The sequence below is a fragment of the Cibotium barometz genome, chromosome 8 (assembly GCF_041138505.1).
Source record: "Cibotium barometz isolate CiBa-2024 chromosome 8, ASM4113850v1, whole genome shotgun sequence".
Classification (NCBI taxonomy): Eukaryota; Viridiplantae; Streptophyta; class Polypodiopsida; order Cyatheales; family Cibotiaceae; genus Cibotium; species Cibotium barometz.
Window position 1 is genome coordinate 63,322,302 of NC_141053.1, and position 16,493 is coordinate 63,338,794.

Genomic DNA, 16,493 nt, shown 5'->3' on the forward strand with positions numbered 1-16,493 from the left:
AGCTCCGGCCCAGCCCAGTCCCTAGACGACTGGATATGTTTTCAGCAGCTGCCTCTAGAGGCTCAGGAGAGGAGACTCAGTGGGATGAGGGGCAGAGAGTTGATGAGACAGGACATTGAGGCGGCCATCCCCCGGGAGTGGCGGACCCCAGTATAGGACCCTCCACCTCCACAGTGGATGGGTGTCTTTACTCAGCATGAGATCCTTCTAGCGGTCTGCGGCACAGCGGAGAGAGTCGCCCCACTCACTTTCGAGGTGGGAGAGGGTGGCCAGCTTCAGAGGACACGACTAGATTTGGATGGACTCCAGGGTTGTATTCTTCAGAGGGTGCGGGTGGTCGGCTTTCATCAGAGACAGAGGTATGTAGACCCCTCACCGGCCTCGATAGGGGAGGACTGTTCTTGGAGATTATGGGCTTGGGACAGCAGGCCTCTTATTCGCCTTCAGTGGGATCCACGTGAGTGGTTTTGGCGAGACCCCTACTCGGCCCCTACCAGCCCAGGCATCCCCTTTTTTCAGTACACAGCGAGGCTGGGGCGGCGGATTCAGAGGCACAGGATAGCGAGCACCCCGGCGGCGGCCGAGCATTGGCGGCGACAGGGGCTCTCCCCTGCCTTTCTTAGGGACTTCTGGCAGCGCCTTTGGGCCAGCTTCCGGCCCCGGAAGGTGACGCTTTTTCTCTGGCTCACAGCGCATAGAGGACTGGCTGTGGGGGCTTGGCTAGCTTTTGGCAGACACCCAGCGTCCTGCCCTCGGTGCGGCCATGCACAGGAGTCGCAGCGGCATTGCTTATGGGATTGCCCACAGGCACAGCAGGTCTGCAAGCGCGCTCTCAGGATGGTTTTTGCAGGCTCACCAGGTGAGATGCTGGTGACGTGGGGTGCGGTGGCTTGGGCCACGGACCGCGGCCCGGCCCTTGGATATGAGGACGTCCCTGGCAGTGCGACCATCCAGGTCTCTGACAGGGCGATGGCGGTGGTTCCGACGCCAGACTTCTCTTCGGCAGCCCCTCAGGAGGGGGTCGGGCACAGATGGGAGATGATCTGCAGCATGACGGCTTGGCACATATGGAGAGCCCGATGCAGGGAGGCCATGGACCACCAGGCGACTCCACCGGCGGAGGTCATACAGGCCCTCTGGGTGGACATCATTCACACCTTGAGAGGACACTGGGGGAAACTCCAGGGCGACTCGGATCGCATGAGAGGGCGCCGCAAGGCTTTCCTCCGCACTTGGCAGCCTGGCCCTTTCCTCACCGCGAGGGGCGAGGATGTCACTTGGCACTATAGGCCTCCAGTTTGGCTTTTCTCACCTCCCACTTGTACTACTAGGTAGCCCCCCCCAGAGAGCGGCCAGCCACGGGGGTGGAGCTCAGGTGTTCACTGTGTTTTTTATCCCTCCTTGCGAGGTGAGCTTTGTAGCCTTATGGCGTTTTCTCATTAACTAATAGAAGGATCGTTTTTCCGGAAAAAAAAAATAATGATATGAAATGAAAGTACAAGTGAGTACTAAAAGTGCCCAACACACATAAGTGTGTTCACACGCGTAAAAAACATGTGTCCAGTCACAGGGAAAAAGTGCCCGTGAGTAAGCTGGGTTCACACCTGAACTAGCCAGGAGTGAACATGACCAACAGGTCGTGACGCAACTTAGCTACCCAAAAATGAGAGCAATCCGTGGATGGTAAAACTGCAATCACGAAAAAACACCCAAGCCTCCACAACGTTAGGAGAAACTTCTTCAAAAAGCTACAAAGAAGACATGGAAGGAGAGATCAACAAAGAAGACACCACCTGTCACCACCCTGGACATTTCCCAGTATGAAAGGGGTCTGGTGGACTCCAAGATGTCTAAAAATTTGGAAAGTACAAGCTTTGGGAATGGATGTCACCAGCTTTGGGAATGAATGTCACCAGCTTGGACATTTCCCAAAATGAAAGGGGTCTAGTGGACTCCAAGCTGTCTAAATATTTGGAAAGTACAAGCTTTGGGAATGGGGGATTATCCTGGAATACAAAGGATCACACTCCTTAAATTTAGGAGAGTTGCTATTTTTGGCCCGACTCTTATGGAAATTCTGTTCGCGTCATTACATCTAGAATTGAGCAAATACCAAGAGTTGCCAAAGTACCTATGACAAATGGGCTACCAGTTGAGATATTTTTAGAGATAAAGTTTATGAAAGAACCCATCTTTTAGATTGGGACATCTGGCAAGAAAGTGAACCAAGGTGAGACAAGTGGCTTGACACTTGTTAGAAAGTGGATCAAAGTGAGACAAGTGGTCTCACACTTGTCACTTCAGCTTTTGTGTGGCTCTCCACTTGTCATCATAGCCTTCTCTTTCCATTTTCACTCATGGGAGTCCCAAATCTATAAATTGGAGCCCTCTCTCTTCATTAGAGGACTGCAGGTCAAGGGCAGGGATTTCTCAGCCAAGAAAGGTCAAGGTTCTCTGTATTTTCTTTTCAAATTCACATCATTCTAATAAAGCAAATACACCATCCGTGGTGGGGCCCTATAGAGGGTATTTGGGACCCAATATTGTGTCCTCTCTATCTCTCCTTCTCACTCTCTATTTTCTGCACATCTTCATTCAGTTTGTGCATTAATTACGTCGTGAAAAGAGTGCTGATTTTTGAGCATTGAAGTTACCGATGTTCTCCGAAGCTTCCGCATGTTACAAGCATAAAATGCTATAAGTATGCTATAAAATACCTAAAGAATGGTAGAAAAATGCTGAATAATATCTGCTAAGATATGCCAATGCAGGGCCGCATAAATGGCCAATACAAGCATGAAAATGGTGATGTAGACCATCTGGAAATGATATAAACCAACACCTCCTCTTCATCGCCAAAGGGGCGTTCCAATACTAGCACGCTGAAGTAACACCTCCATAGCAGATCTCGGAAGTGGTTGGTGAAGAGATCAACCACATTGTCCTTGGTAGAATAGTAGACCAGTCAAAGAAGTCTCAACTTGATCCAGTCACGTACAAAATGATAATGCACTTCAATATGCTTGGATCGTCCCCCTATCACAAGATTCTGTGCTAGAGCAATAGCACTCTGAGAATCCGAGAAAATAGTAACCGGGGAAGTGTCAGCACAGCACAAATGCTCCAGAATCTGATGAATCCAAAGTGCCTCAGTGGAGGAGAGAAGGCAGGATTTATACTCAACCTCGGTGGAAGAAGCAAAAACAGTCCTCTACTTTTGAGACTTCCAAGAAACCAATCCAAAACCAAGCATGAAGCAATATCTAGATGTAGACCTCCAAGTATCAATACAGTCTGCCCAATCAAAATCTGTGAAGCCAACCAAATCAACACCACTGGAGTAAGTGATGCCATAATCGGACGTACCTCGAAGATAACGAAGAACTCTCAAAGCTGCCTGCCAATGAGACCTTCGAGCCGCTGATGAGAACTAAGGACACTCATAGCATTGGCAAGGTAAAGCAATGAGCCAACAATATGCCGATACTCTGTGGAATCCACCAAGGGTGTATCATCCCCCTTAGATAACTTGGCATTGGGATCCATGGGACAAGAGAGGGGTGTACAATCTGACAACCCATAAAGTGAGAGCAGCTTCTTCACATACTTCTGCTAAGAAATGAAGATACAGTCATCTTTCTGCCAAACCTCCAGCCTAAGAAAATAATATAGAAGGCCAAGATAAGTCATCTCAAAGCTTGGACTGAACCTGTGTGACCAACCCAATATCTATGCCAAAAAGAATGAGGTCATCAACATACAAAACAATGACACAAATATCTCCATCAGAAAGAAGCACATAGAGATTGTTGTCAGCATATGCACTCTCAAAGCCAAGAGATTGTTGGTGTTGGACTCACACTCACACACGCAGAATTGTTTCCTGCATATTAGGGTTAGATGCAAGACGAAGAAGCTCACACAGAAATGAGAGAGAGAGAGAGAGAGAGAGAGAGAGAGAGAGCCAAAAGTGTGATAGCCACAAAATGCAAGTCAACCCTTGCATGTGCGTCACATCCATATAATATTGAAGTACAAAATATTATATGGATAGAGTGTCCTTTCACACTTGATATCCAATGGGAAAAACCACATGGAAAAAAGTGCCCTTGGTTAACCCCTGTTCACACATAGCACTACCATAAGTGAGCATATGCCTACAAATCCCCCCTGTAGTGAAAGTGTGAACTTGCACAAGGTAGCAGAATACTCTCTGTATGAGAGTAAGCTCAAAGCTTTGCAAAAAGCTTCAAACTTTTCTCGAGGTAAAGCCTTTGTGAATAGATCTGCAACATTATCCTGTGTAATATGCAGAAGCTTCGGAGAAAGATCGGTACTTCAAAACTCAGAAATCAGCACTCTTTTCGCGACGGAAATTAACGCACAAACTGAAGGGAGATGTGCAGAAAATAGAGAGAGAAGGGGGAGATGGAGAGGACACAGTCTTGGGTCCCAATTACCCTCTGTAGGGCCCCCACCACGGATGGTGTATTTGCTTTATTAGAATGATGTAAATCTGAAAACAAATACAGAATTCTTGACCTTTTCTTGGCTGGGAAATCCCTGCCCTTGACCTTCAGAAGTCCACGCCTTTGCTTAGCAATCTCCTTGGCTTGTCTGGCCCTTGATTGGCTTGAGCTCTTGGTGAATACTGAGATGAATGATGGGATTGTGGACCTCTCCTATTTATACTACACTTCAGCAGCAGTCGGCCAGTATAGGAGCAGGCGGCCAGCAAACAAGTTCCCACGACTGAGTAAAATCAGCATTAAATACTCCAAACATCCTAATAAATGCTGCGTAAATTCCCTAGCATGTTGGGGAGGCTGGCGCTTGCTTCTAGAAGGCTGGGCATAGCCTTCGCCCACAATCCATGGGCTGGGCAGCCTGTATGGGCTGCCCCATACTTGCCCTACAGGGTAAACTTGGCATCTCGGTCTGACACTATGGTTCTAGGAATCCCGCCAATCGGGTACCAATGCCGAATGAATAACTGGGCAACATCCTCCGCGGTCACATTGGCTCTACAAGGAATAAGCATAACAAATTTGCTAAACCTATCAACAATAGTTAAGCATTGCGTATTACGCTTACTCGGACTGGGAGGCAGATTTGTGACAAAGTCCATCGAAATGTCCTGGAAAGGACCCTCAAGAATTGACAAGGGTTGTAACAACCCTATCTTCTTTCCGCGAGGAGCTTTCACCTTTTGACAATGTCACAGTGTTGTACATATGTAAACACATCACGCCTCATCTTTGGCCAATAGTATTGCCGTTCTAATTTCTCCAGAGTCGAATTCATGCCCCTGTGACCACCTATAATGGCGTCATGGGCATCATGGAGAAGAGCTGCCCGGAATGACTTCATGACACATAGTCGGCCTTTGTAGAAAAGCCAACCATCGCGTATCAGAAAATGGCATGGTCTTGTGGCATCCAATGCCTATTCCCACTGCGTACCGAATTCCTCGGAATCCGTGTACGTGTGCTTCATGTCTTCTAGTCCTGTACCAACAAGGTCAAGTCTAGTGGTCTGAATCGTAGATACTTGTCCCTTCCTGCTTAAAGCATCAGCCACTGGATTGGCCTTTCCTGGAAGGTACTCAATCATACCACCGAACTACTAGAATATCTGACTCTAGCGGTGTTGTCGATCACTCCACTGTGCACTTGGCATCGTCTGAATCCAGCGCAATGCCTGATGGTCAGTGCGAACCTCGAAGTCACGGCCATACAGGAAATGTTTCCAATGCTTCAAGGCCTGTATAACTGCTAGGAGTTCACGATCATAGACTGGGTAGTTCTTTTCGGCGGGCAGTAACTTACGAGACATGTAATCTACTGGATGACCATTCTGTTGCAATACACCTCCAATTGCGATGTTACTCGCATCGGTGATCACTTGAAATGGTTCGTCCCATGAGGCAAGGGCTAAACAAGGCGCTTCTGATAAAGCCACCTTGAGGTTCCGGAATGCCTCCAACGCTCGTGGAGTCATTCGAATCTTTTGCCTTCTTGTTTTCACTCCCTTTAGTAGATCGATGAGATCTGCCGAGAGATCAGAAAACTTGTCAATGTGGGTGGAATATGCCTGGCATATACCCACAAATGATCTAATGTCCTAAGCTGTCTGAGGTACTTCTCAGTTAACGATTTCGGCCACTTTAGCCGGATCAAGTCGAATGCCTTCAGCACTAATTATGTATCCCAAGTAAAGCACCTGGAACAAATAAAATTCTAACTTCTTTTCATTGACGTACAGCTCGTTGCTTTCCAGCAACTTAAGGACTTTCTCCTCGAAAGTGACGGGATCACCACCTCCTCTCATAGAGAGGTTGAGAGAGGTGTGAAAGCCCAAGTAGGAAGGTGCTAAAGAATGAAGAGTGTTGGTGACCAGCTCCCTGTCTGGGATAACCTCATCAATGTTGAGCAATTGTTCTCGCAAATTTTTCACTTTGGTAGATGATCTGTCATGGAGTCACCCTCATCCATAGAAAGAAGATCCAATTGCCTCTTCAAGTAGGCAACTCTTGCCTCGTTGCGTACCTGATACATTGCTTCCAATGTGTCCCATGCAAGCTTTGATGTCTTGCAAGACCGAATGTGTGGAATAATAGTCCTTTTCACTGAAAGGGCTATCAAGGCATCTCTTCTGCTCTTGTGTGGGAGCAAGTTCTACCTCAGGAGCTCTTTGAGCACCTCCCCTTTGAGGCGTTGCTGGCTGTATGGTAAGTGGGCGTGTGTCGTCACCACACACGATGCCCCAAAGCCCTTTGGCTACCAGCAAATTATGGATCATGAAACTCCAGAGGGAGTAGTTTGATCCATCCAACTTGTCCTCCTAGGTGAGTACACCAAATACATCTGTAGCATTTTGAGTCATGTCGAAAAAATACACCTGCAAGCAAACCAAGCACCAATGTGCACTGCCATGCAACCAAATGTCCTATGCAAATTTTTGCTTGCAACCTGAAGCAAGTATAAACCTGCACCAAATTGTCCAATTACACACAATGTGTATACATATGCGACAAATCACCACTATAATCTCCAATTACATGTTCCAATTTGAAAAGCCCCAATTTTTATGCACTGCAATTGCTTCAATGTGCAGTGAATTACCCAATTTTCACAAAAGCCCCAAATTTCTCCAACCAGGGGAGGCTTAATTTGGTGATTTTGAGCTTAATTTGCCAAACCCCCAAAAACCAACCAAAATAGCATGGGCAATTCTGCAGCAAATAATTTCCATGCAATTCTACCTCCTGCAATTTTCCATGCGAGGGAAAATTGTTCCCTTCTTGAGGCCCTTGGTCTACCTCAACTCTCGACATGGCTCTGTCACCCCAAAAAAGATTTCTTCAAGAGAAATCCTACTCTGATACCACTGTAAGCCCAACGGAGCATGCGGTGACAGATACAACCACGTGTACGAGAGATAAAGATAGAGAGAGAGAGAGAGAAGGGGGAGAGATAGATGGGAATAGGGATTTCACACAATACACCACGTCGAGCAGGGAACAGGCCCCGCCCCCTCTTCAGGAATTTATTTCAAGAACAATCCACGGGCTTTTCCAAGCCAGGACCAATACACAAATGAATACAATATCAAACAAAAGTGTCGAAGTCGAGATCGGGCCGAGATTGATGTCGAGGCACAAGATAAGCCTAGCTCACCACGAGACAAGGATGACCCACAAGAGTCTTACACCAGGCTAGTACCAAAAATCCAATGAATCAAACTGGTGTTCCCAAGTATCCACAGGGCTTTCTATACTCAATCTGGACAAAAGTGATCTCAAGAGTGCTAACATCGAAAATAATGAGAAAGTGTCTTCCACCAAGTAACAATCTATCTTCTCGAGGGTCTAGATAGGTTGGTGATGCTGAGGCAAAACACTAGGTGGAGGCGGGTACTGAAAACAGAGGCGATGTAGGGTGGCGATATTCACCGGGTAGCAGACAGAGGCGTTGCTGTCCGTGTGACGACTGGCTCTATTAGACTGTGCAAGCAACGTCCAGTGGCAACTACAGCAGAGGCGGCGCAGGTGGGCGCAGTAGGCAAAGGCAACGTAGGTGCTACACAATAGGCAAAGGCAGCGCAAGTGCTACACAGCAAGTAGAGGCGGCACAGGTCTTCAGGACAACGGCTGGCCCTAACCGTTGGTCAGCTCTGGTCACAGCGACACAAGGTTCACAAGGCAAGGGCGGAGGCGCTGCTGGACACGTGCGCAAAACAGGTGCGCAATAGCTGGCGAGCAGCGACAGAGTACATCGGGTAGAGGCACAAGGTGACAGAGCACCAGCTAAGGAAGGGCGTAGGGTGGAGTGTCAGCTAAGGACGGCTGCAAGGGTGGTTGCCACCCATTGTGGTGGAGGAGTTAGTTGGCGAGGAAGATGATGATGATGAATCTTCACAACTTCTCTGTCAAAGTTCTCCTCGAGTCTTGTATGATCCACCTAGAGGGTGCATGCTTCTTTAAATACTTGAGGGGGTGCCTGCTTTTTACCACGCTTTGCTTTTGCCTTTTTCAACTTGGCTTTTGTTTTATTTTCTTGCTTTTGCTCTGCCTCCTTGCTTTTGCTTTAATAATAGTCAAAGTTCTTGATTTATGCTTTTAGAATCTTCAGGGCCTTGCTTTTTGGCCCTAGAGCAGCTTTTTGCAAAAGCGGCTTTCAGCTTTTTGATTCAGTTCGATGTCCTCTTTCCAATGGTGCCCTCAGCTTTTTGGTCAACAGAGTTTGACTTTTGCTTTTTCTTGCTTTTTGACCAAGACAAGTGCTTTTTTCGATTCCAACTTTAGGAACCCTGTTTTCCATCTGTCCATCATCCTGTCCATGTGTCCGGGCATGAGTTCTATCATGTGAAAAGAGCATGGAGGACCAAATAGTTACAGAAGCCATGTCCTCTTACAAGAAACCTTCTCTTAAGAAAGGGGCTGAAAAAATCAGCAAATCCTTCTCGCAGGCTGTGCACAACAAGAAGAAAGGGAGGGGGGGTGGGAAACTAAAACGAGAGGAAGAAGGAAGATCTCTCCAAGCTCAACACCTAGAAGAGGGCTTCAGCAATCCAATCAGCAAAAAAAAATCAGCAATCTTTGCTTCTACGCTGAAATCTGCAGAAAATGCAGCAAACTATCGAAGCCTCTGCTCCAAAACAGAAAACAAAACTCTCTTTTGCTCACAGGTCAACGTTTTTCTCAGGTCAACGTTTTTCTCTAATACCATGAAAGAAAGTGAAGCAAATAGAAAACACAGGTCTGATACTATGAATGCCTCCGGTTACAAGACCTGTAAATGCTGGAAACTGGTGTTTATTGTTGAAAATTGAGCACAATGGAAGCCCGTAGGTGCTGTACAATGGTAAGAAGAAGAAGCAACTGCTAATGACCTCAACAAGATGTAGAGAAATGAGATGAAATGGGGGAAAACAACCCTTATATACTCCCCCAGAGTGCTGGTCGGCCAGTTGTAGCAAGCCGATAGCAGGATAGTAGCATAAAATGCCATAAGAATGCTATAAAATACCTTAAAAATGGTAGAAAAATGTTGAATAATATCTGCTAAGATATGCCAATGCAAGGCCGCATAAATGGCCAATACAAGCATGAAAATGGTGATGTAGACCATCTGGAGATGATATAATGCAACAAGACATCAATTCTTTCAGTTACATTGGATTTTTGACACTATCTCGTCTCGCCCACTTGATGGGACATGATTATATCTTGGATATATGGCTTGAAGCTTAAAGTTGCGGACAACTTTTAAGAACCCAGCAAAGATGTCACCAGCCTGGACATTTCCTGATATGAAAGGGGTCTGGTGGACTCCAAGATGTCTAAAAATTTAGAAAGTACAAGCTTTGGGAATGAATGTCACCAACCTAGACATTTCCCAATATGAAAGGGGTCTGGTGGACTCCAAGATGTCTAAATATTTGGAAAGTACAAGCTTTGGGAATGGGAGATTATCCTGGAATACAAAGGATCACACTCCTAAAATTTAGGAGAGTTGCTGATTTTTTGCCCGCTGATTTTTTGCCCGACTTTGAGGAAAATTCTGTTCGCGTCATTACGTCTGGAATTGAGCAAATACCAAGAGTTGCCAGAGTACCTATGACAAATGGGCTACCAGTTCGGATATTTTTAGAGATAAAGTCATGAAAGAACCCATCTCTTAGATTGGGACATGTGGCAAGAAAGTGGACCAAAGTGAGACAAGTGGCCTGACACTTGTTAGAAAGTGGATCAAAGTGAGACAAGTGGTCTCACACTTGTCACTTCAGCTTTTGTGTGGCTCTCCACTTGTCATCGTAGCCTTCTCTTTCCATTTTCACTCATGGGAGTCCCAAATCTATAAATTGGAGCCCTCTCTCTTCATTAGAGGAAGCCGCTCTCTTGCTACACACTAGCCTCTACCATCGTTACAAGCTACCCTTATGATGGCTATTTTCCTTCTCTCTCTCTTGAAGGCTGCCCATGAAGAATACCGACCATTGGAGACTGTTTTGGAGGCTTCCATCGCGAAGATATACTGAAGAAAAGAGTATTTAATCATTTTATTATGATTTCTAGTCATTGTACTTGTTGTACCAACCCTTGTACGTGTCGTACCTGCTGTACCGACTGTACCAACCACTGTACCAGCCCTTGTACTTGCTGTGCCTTCTGTACCAACCACTGCACCGACTGTACCAACCATTGTACTTGTACCGACTGAATGGAGAGTTGTACTTGCTATACCAGCCTATTGCATGAAGACCCGTGGTTTTTGGAAAGGAATCAGTATCCACACGGAGGTATATGGTTTATATTGTTGGCTCGGCATTTCTACAGCTTGTGTACCGGCTGAATTTTATGGTTGCCTCGTGTTGGGCTGTGTTATGATTTGTATATTGATAATCCGGCATCTCCCATGGGAAGAGTAAAGCTTGTACATGATATTTTCTCCTTGGTGTAATAAAACACTCCAAGGGGGGGGGGGGGGGGGGGAGGGGGGTCAGCCCATTCCAGCCTCTATGTGGTGTCACATGTGCAAGCTCCGCTTTCAGCATTTGTGGATGTTTTGTCCAGCTTTTATGTTTTATGCAAACTCATGATGGGTATGTGTTAAGGATGTGGCCATGTTTAAATGTTTTAATATGCATTGATGGTATCAACAAGTGTGTCAAGGGCCCTAGTTCCCCGGGCTCCGCGAGTTTCACCACCACTATAAAAACACTTCCACAATTTAGTGAAGATTTCATCAAAGCAATCTTGGAGCAAAACAGATTGCTCAAGCGACAAATTGAGGCTAAAGAAGAAGTAGCCAAAGAAAAAAAGCTAATGAGGAGGCTAAAAAAGCCAAGAAAGCAGTTGAAAAGACAAAAGAACTCTCAAAACTTAAAAGATTGTTCCTCATCATGGAACAACAAAGGCAAAACGAAGACGCCAAAAAGGCAGAAGAATGAAGGGCCAAAGAAGCCCGACGTGATGATGAACGAAGGACAAGGACGCCAAACGTAGGACTGAAGAAGACCAAAGACCAACAAACCAAGTAACCCAAGAACACCAACCAAGGCTTGATTGTAACGCTATGCGACTCTAGAACCAGTAGTCGATAACAGCTATGCAGGCAAACATGCTATCAATTCTCCCTACCCTCGTGCAACAATGTCCGAGTTCCTCCACAGCCCCAACCATCACCATCATACGAGCTCAACCAAATTTTAGTAAGTATGAAGCTTTAAGATCCTCAAGACTAAGTCCACCCGGGAGCACCTCACCTCTCCGGTGAAGAGGTTACCTCGTGGCAACATTAGTCCAATCTACACGTAGACCCGATCATAGGGGCTTCTCGGTATGTAAGGGACACCTTCGTGTCCAACCTCATAAAATGATTTCTACCTCCCCACAATACATGACCAACCTTGAGGATGAGTTCTATACTCTCCCAAAATGGGTCTCCAGTACTACTGACATAGTTATTACGTCAACATAGCAATTGGGGATATCCAAGGAGGATAAATTGAAACAGTTCATTAGAGGGCTGGACACCAACATTCAGTTTACACATGAAAATGCAACTTTTAATGCTGATTTATCTCAGTAGAAGAATTGGCGGACAACATATTTACTAGCCGACTTGCATTTCTAGGACCTATATAAGGCTAGGCATCATTGTACGTCAAACCATCTCTCTCCCTTCTGGTGATTGGTTATAAGTAGTCATTAGTCCTCTTTTGGAAGACATGTAACCTTTTTCATGTACATAATACATATACTGCAAATCGCTCTCTCCTCTCATGCATTTTGTATTAAGGTTCCTACAAGGTGCTTAAGGGCTGTGATTAAGGCATGAAGGCTTCCACCATGTCACAAGTTTGAAATGGGTTGTGACCCACCGGCCCCTCAGACTCCACATGTCCTAGACTCCCCTCCTTATACTTGTGTATACCGACTCCCATACATACCCTGCAACATACTTAAGAATTATAATCACTAAGATTATCTCAAGCTTATTGACCCAATCGTTGATTTGTCCCAAGTCATTAGCATTCCTTGATAGGCATACTTGAGAGGAGTTGTGCTAATCAAGCAAGCATTCAAGCTTAACATTAAGCGTCACACTAATCAAGAACAAAAGCTAAACAACATGCAAGAGTCAAGATATCCACAAAGGACCACTTCATATTACTCACGAAGAGAGATTACAATAGCTAGAGCTCTCACATGTACCCCACACATATATAGGTCCAGCAAAGTGAGGCGCCTATCCAATTGCCTTGCCCACTTGGCCATGATCCCTCCACGAATGCCTAGGTCGACCTACCTAACCATGGTAGGACATAGTATTCAAAGGTGTGTTACCTTAGACCTTAGCCTATAATTTGTTGTAATCTACCACAAAGGATTCGTATGTGACCATGCAACTCATATATGTAGATTACATTCCTAACACCCTCTCTTGATCTACATAATACCCACATAGTGTGTAGACCAGAGCATACTCACATACACAAATGTACAATGAGCCACAAAGGCTATAATCAACACACTGCTACTAAAACAAATGGTCAAAAAAATTTGCTTCATGCTTTGAAGAAGAGTCCTCTTTGGCCTTGTCCTTGCCCTTCTCTTCCTCATCCTTTTTCCGCTTGAAGCATTGCTTGATCATGTGCCCTTTCTCCTTGCAATAGTAACAAGACCTTGGGGTCTTCTTCTTCTTCTTCTTTTGCTCCATGACAAGTGCTTGCTCACCAAGAGTTTGGGTTGCTGGTGCTATCCCTCTAACCTCGTCTGCTCTAGAATAAGGAAAGAGGCTACCTATACAAGAGTTAAATTGGGTAAGTATTACTGCCTACTGTGGTCTTTTTTAGGTCATCCAAATTTCCAATACTTTTGAGGTCTAAAAATATCATCGTAAACTTCATAAAACATGTTCATACTATGCCCCAAAGCTGTCGGCACATGTCTTGGGCACCATTTGGGCTGCCGAAATTGATCCAATCTGCCCATATCCGGCCTCTTACCATGCCAAGCTACAGGTTGCAAGGGGAAAGCATGTCCCATGTGGTGCCATGCCTAGGCGTGCACGTGACATTGGATCGGCATTAACACAGCCCCACATGCAGTTTACAGTCCCTATCCATAGGAATAGCAGTACAACCTTTTGTTCATGCATTGTAGCTTGACACACAAGTCTAGGGATAGCAATACAACCTTTTGTTCACGCATGGTAGCTTAACGCACAATAACTAGAAGTCCGTATCTAAGTTTTGTTCGATGTATATATTTATCTTCACAATATGCAGTAGATTACGTTAATACTTCTCTAGTCTTGTGTATTATTTCTTTGATTAGCAATAATTAGAATCTCTAATCAGCGTTTAACTACTGCATAATCAAGTAAGACATATAGCAAGGGGCAACTTGCTGCTTTGGTAGTACATTCACTCTTATATGGTAGATACCTCGTGGGGGCTGCCCTAGAGATCCACCTAGCTAAAGGCCTCCCTCCCCCAACCTGGAAGCGGGTTTGCTCAGCAACAAACCACGGGACTTTGCCCCAGTTAACCCCCCGTGCCCAAGGCCAGGCAGTAGATCTCAATAGCTGCTGCAATTCTACTCAGGCTTGGCGTATAGGGCGAAGTATCATCCAGGAATTCCTGTGATGAGAAGCTGCAAGTCTTGGAATCCTGTGTCTTGTGCAACTAAAGAATTCTCCTTACCTTCCACCACATGAAAGAAGTAGTACGGAGCAAGGAGGCATTTGAGCCGCATGAGGCATGTGGATCACAGAATTGTAGCATGGTAAAAGACTAGGCATTCATAGTAGAGGTGCAAACCTTATAAAGGGCGTTGCCTAGGTCGCGGGTGAGGGTGCCTTGTGCCATTTTCTTTCCCCACTCATTGCCCATGGCTCCAACCACCATCTTGGCGAGGTTTCCCCCGGTGATGATGTTCAAGGGGAACCACAGAGGAACCTGGAAAAGCAGAAAATGGATGAGTTTGTCAGCAAAGCAGCATACAATAATATCATATGAGCGTTCAAGATACCCATGACACATGCAATGAATAAGACCCATGTTCAATGAAATGACTGACTCACGCTAGTGCCCAGCTTACACGTTTGTCTCTGACGAAAATCACGAACTTGGGATTTCCGTCGTCCTCCAGTTTGGGCAAGGAGGGTACACGCTGTTGGGGGACGCCGCCTGGGCCTGACCGGCGCTTTCCCTTGCCCGCGCGCACCACCAAGAGAACGGGCAGGGCGAGGCTATCGTGGTGATAGTGACAAATGGAGGGGGGGGAGACGCGAGGCGCTAGGAATGCAGACTTGAGCTCAAAGCCATGGGAACGACCCCTGCCACAACAGGGCGTGTAGCTTTGAACTACCAAAGCTTCCATCGTTATTAGCCAGCGCAGGCTCTTCAGGAGAGTGAGTGTGTTGCCAAAAACGTGCATAATCGTCTCCTGTTTTTATTTTTATATGAACAACATTTCCAGAGTTATCCATACATGTGTGAAATTTAAGGGAAACTAGATGGAACCAGGGCTTCCAAAATCAAATTTTACCCAAACTCTTCTCAAACCTCTAAATTCTTGCTACGTGGCATCTTTGTGAAACTCTTCCTTAAGATAATATATAGTGAATAGAGAAGAGAAGAGAAGAGAAAAAGGCCTCAAATTTAGGGAAAAGAAATTATCTCTATATATATATAACGGGATATGTTTCCTCTTGCTAGGTGGCAACATTTTTCGGCATCTCCTACCTTTTAAGAGACGTTGTCCCAGCAGTCAAAAGAGTGGGGTGGCCAGAGACGTTACCCATATTTGAAATCAATGGTGCTGCCAGGCTAACATTGAATACCTGAGAAAGCCGTTACCCCATCTTCTTCACCTTGATAGTGCCCTCCATTTCACGGCTCCTCCTCTCCTCATCTTGTTGTTGCTCCACTTCGTCATCATCCTTCACACTACTCCGCCTTTGTACCACCGTCACTGTAACATACTCATCCATGCGTTTCAGCTAGCCCCTCTCCAAACCGTCGACCAATCTATCATGCATTTTTGCCCTCTTAGCCGGAGTTCTGCAAAACTTCCACACATAACCATAAGTTTAAACACCGAATCTCTAAGCACTTGCGTCCGGCTGCTAGCAAGCATCGAAAGCATTCGCTTCTGTAACAGCCTTGTTTTCCCACTCGCATATCTTCTGTGAGGATCTCTGAGAAAAAACTGAATCTAGAACCATGTCGACGGTGTGTGCGGCGAAGCCTGAACTAAAGGCATAGAGCAGTAGGGGAAGCTTTAGTGGGTGCAGGAGAACTACATGATCTATGACTACTGCACCGACACGAACAGATACCCCTTCCCCCCTACTGAGTGCACCCTTCAAACATAGGGTTCAGAAATATTACACCACCTTTTGCATCTTTGAGCGCTTGCGTCCAGCTCTACTAGCAAGCATCGAAAGCATGGCGAAGATGTGCGGCGAAGCCTAAACTGAAGGCACAAAGACAAAATCTAACAATTTAAGAGGCGGTTGGCAGTAGTGCACAGTCGAAAAGGAGCAAAACAGAGCGCTAGGATAGCATCGGTCCTCTGGTGTGGCTGGCAAAAGCATGGCAAAGATGTGCGACGAAGCCTAAACTGAAGGCACAAAGACAAAATCTAACAATTTGAGAGCGGTTGGCAGTAGTGCACAACCAAAAAGGAGCAAAACGGAGCGCTAGGAAAGCATTGGGCCTCTAGTTGTGGCTGGCTAAAGGGTGCAGAGAAGCAAGAGAGTAGAGGAAAGCCTGGCGAGGTACAATACCTGCAGAAAAGCGTCAAGCCATGAAAGAGTAAGGTGCCCCAGTTGCAGGTTCTCAACCATCTGGCACTAGGCGAGTTCTTGACGCACTGCAGATGGAACTCTACTCTGGAGAGCATCTCCATGGGTGTGTCGATGTTATGCTTCTCAATCTTTGTAGAGTAGCCATTGAATGTGAGGTTGACGAGGGGA

The 16,493-nt window shown here is 46.0% G+C and overlaps 1 protein-coding gene across 1 annotated transcript in view; it reads right to left on the reverse strand.

The window, feature by feature from the left end:
• LOC147636535 (protein HHL1, chloroplastic-like) overlaps nt 1–14,958 on the reverse strand; it is a 30,270-nt gene extending 15,312 nt beyond the window's left edge. The window contains exons 1-2 of the mRNA XM_086802004.1: nt 14,612–14,958; nt 14,332–14,469 (exon numbers count right to left, since the gene is read on the reverse strand). Coding sequence (XP_086658130.1) covers nt 14,332–14,469; nt 14,612–14,950 — 477 coding nt within the window. The 5' untranslated portion in view covers nt 14,951–14,958. The remainder of the gene's footprint in view (nt 1–14,331; nt 14,470–14,611) is intronic.
• Nucleotides 14,959–16,493: the final 1,535 nt, after the last annotated feature.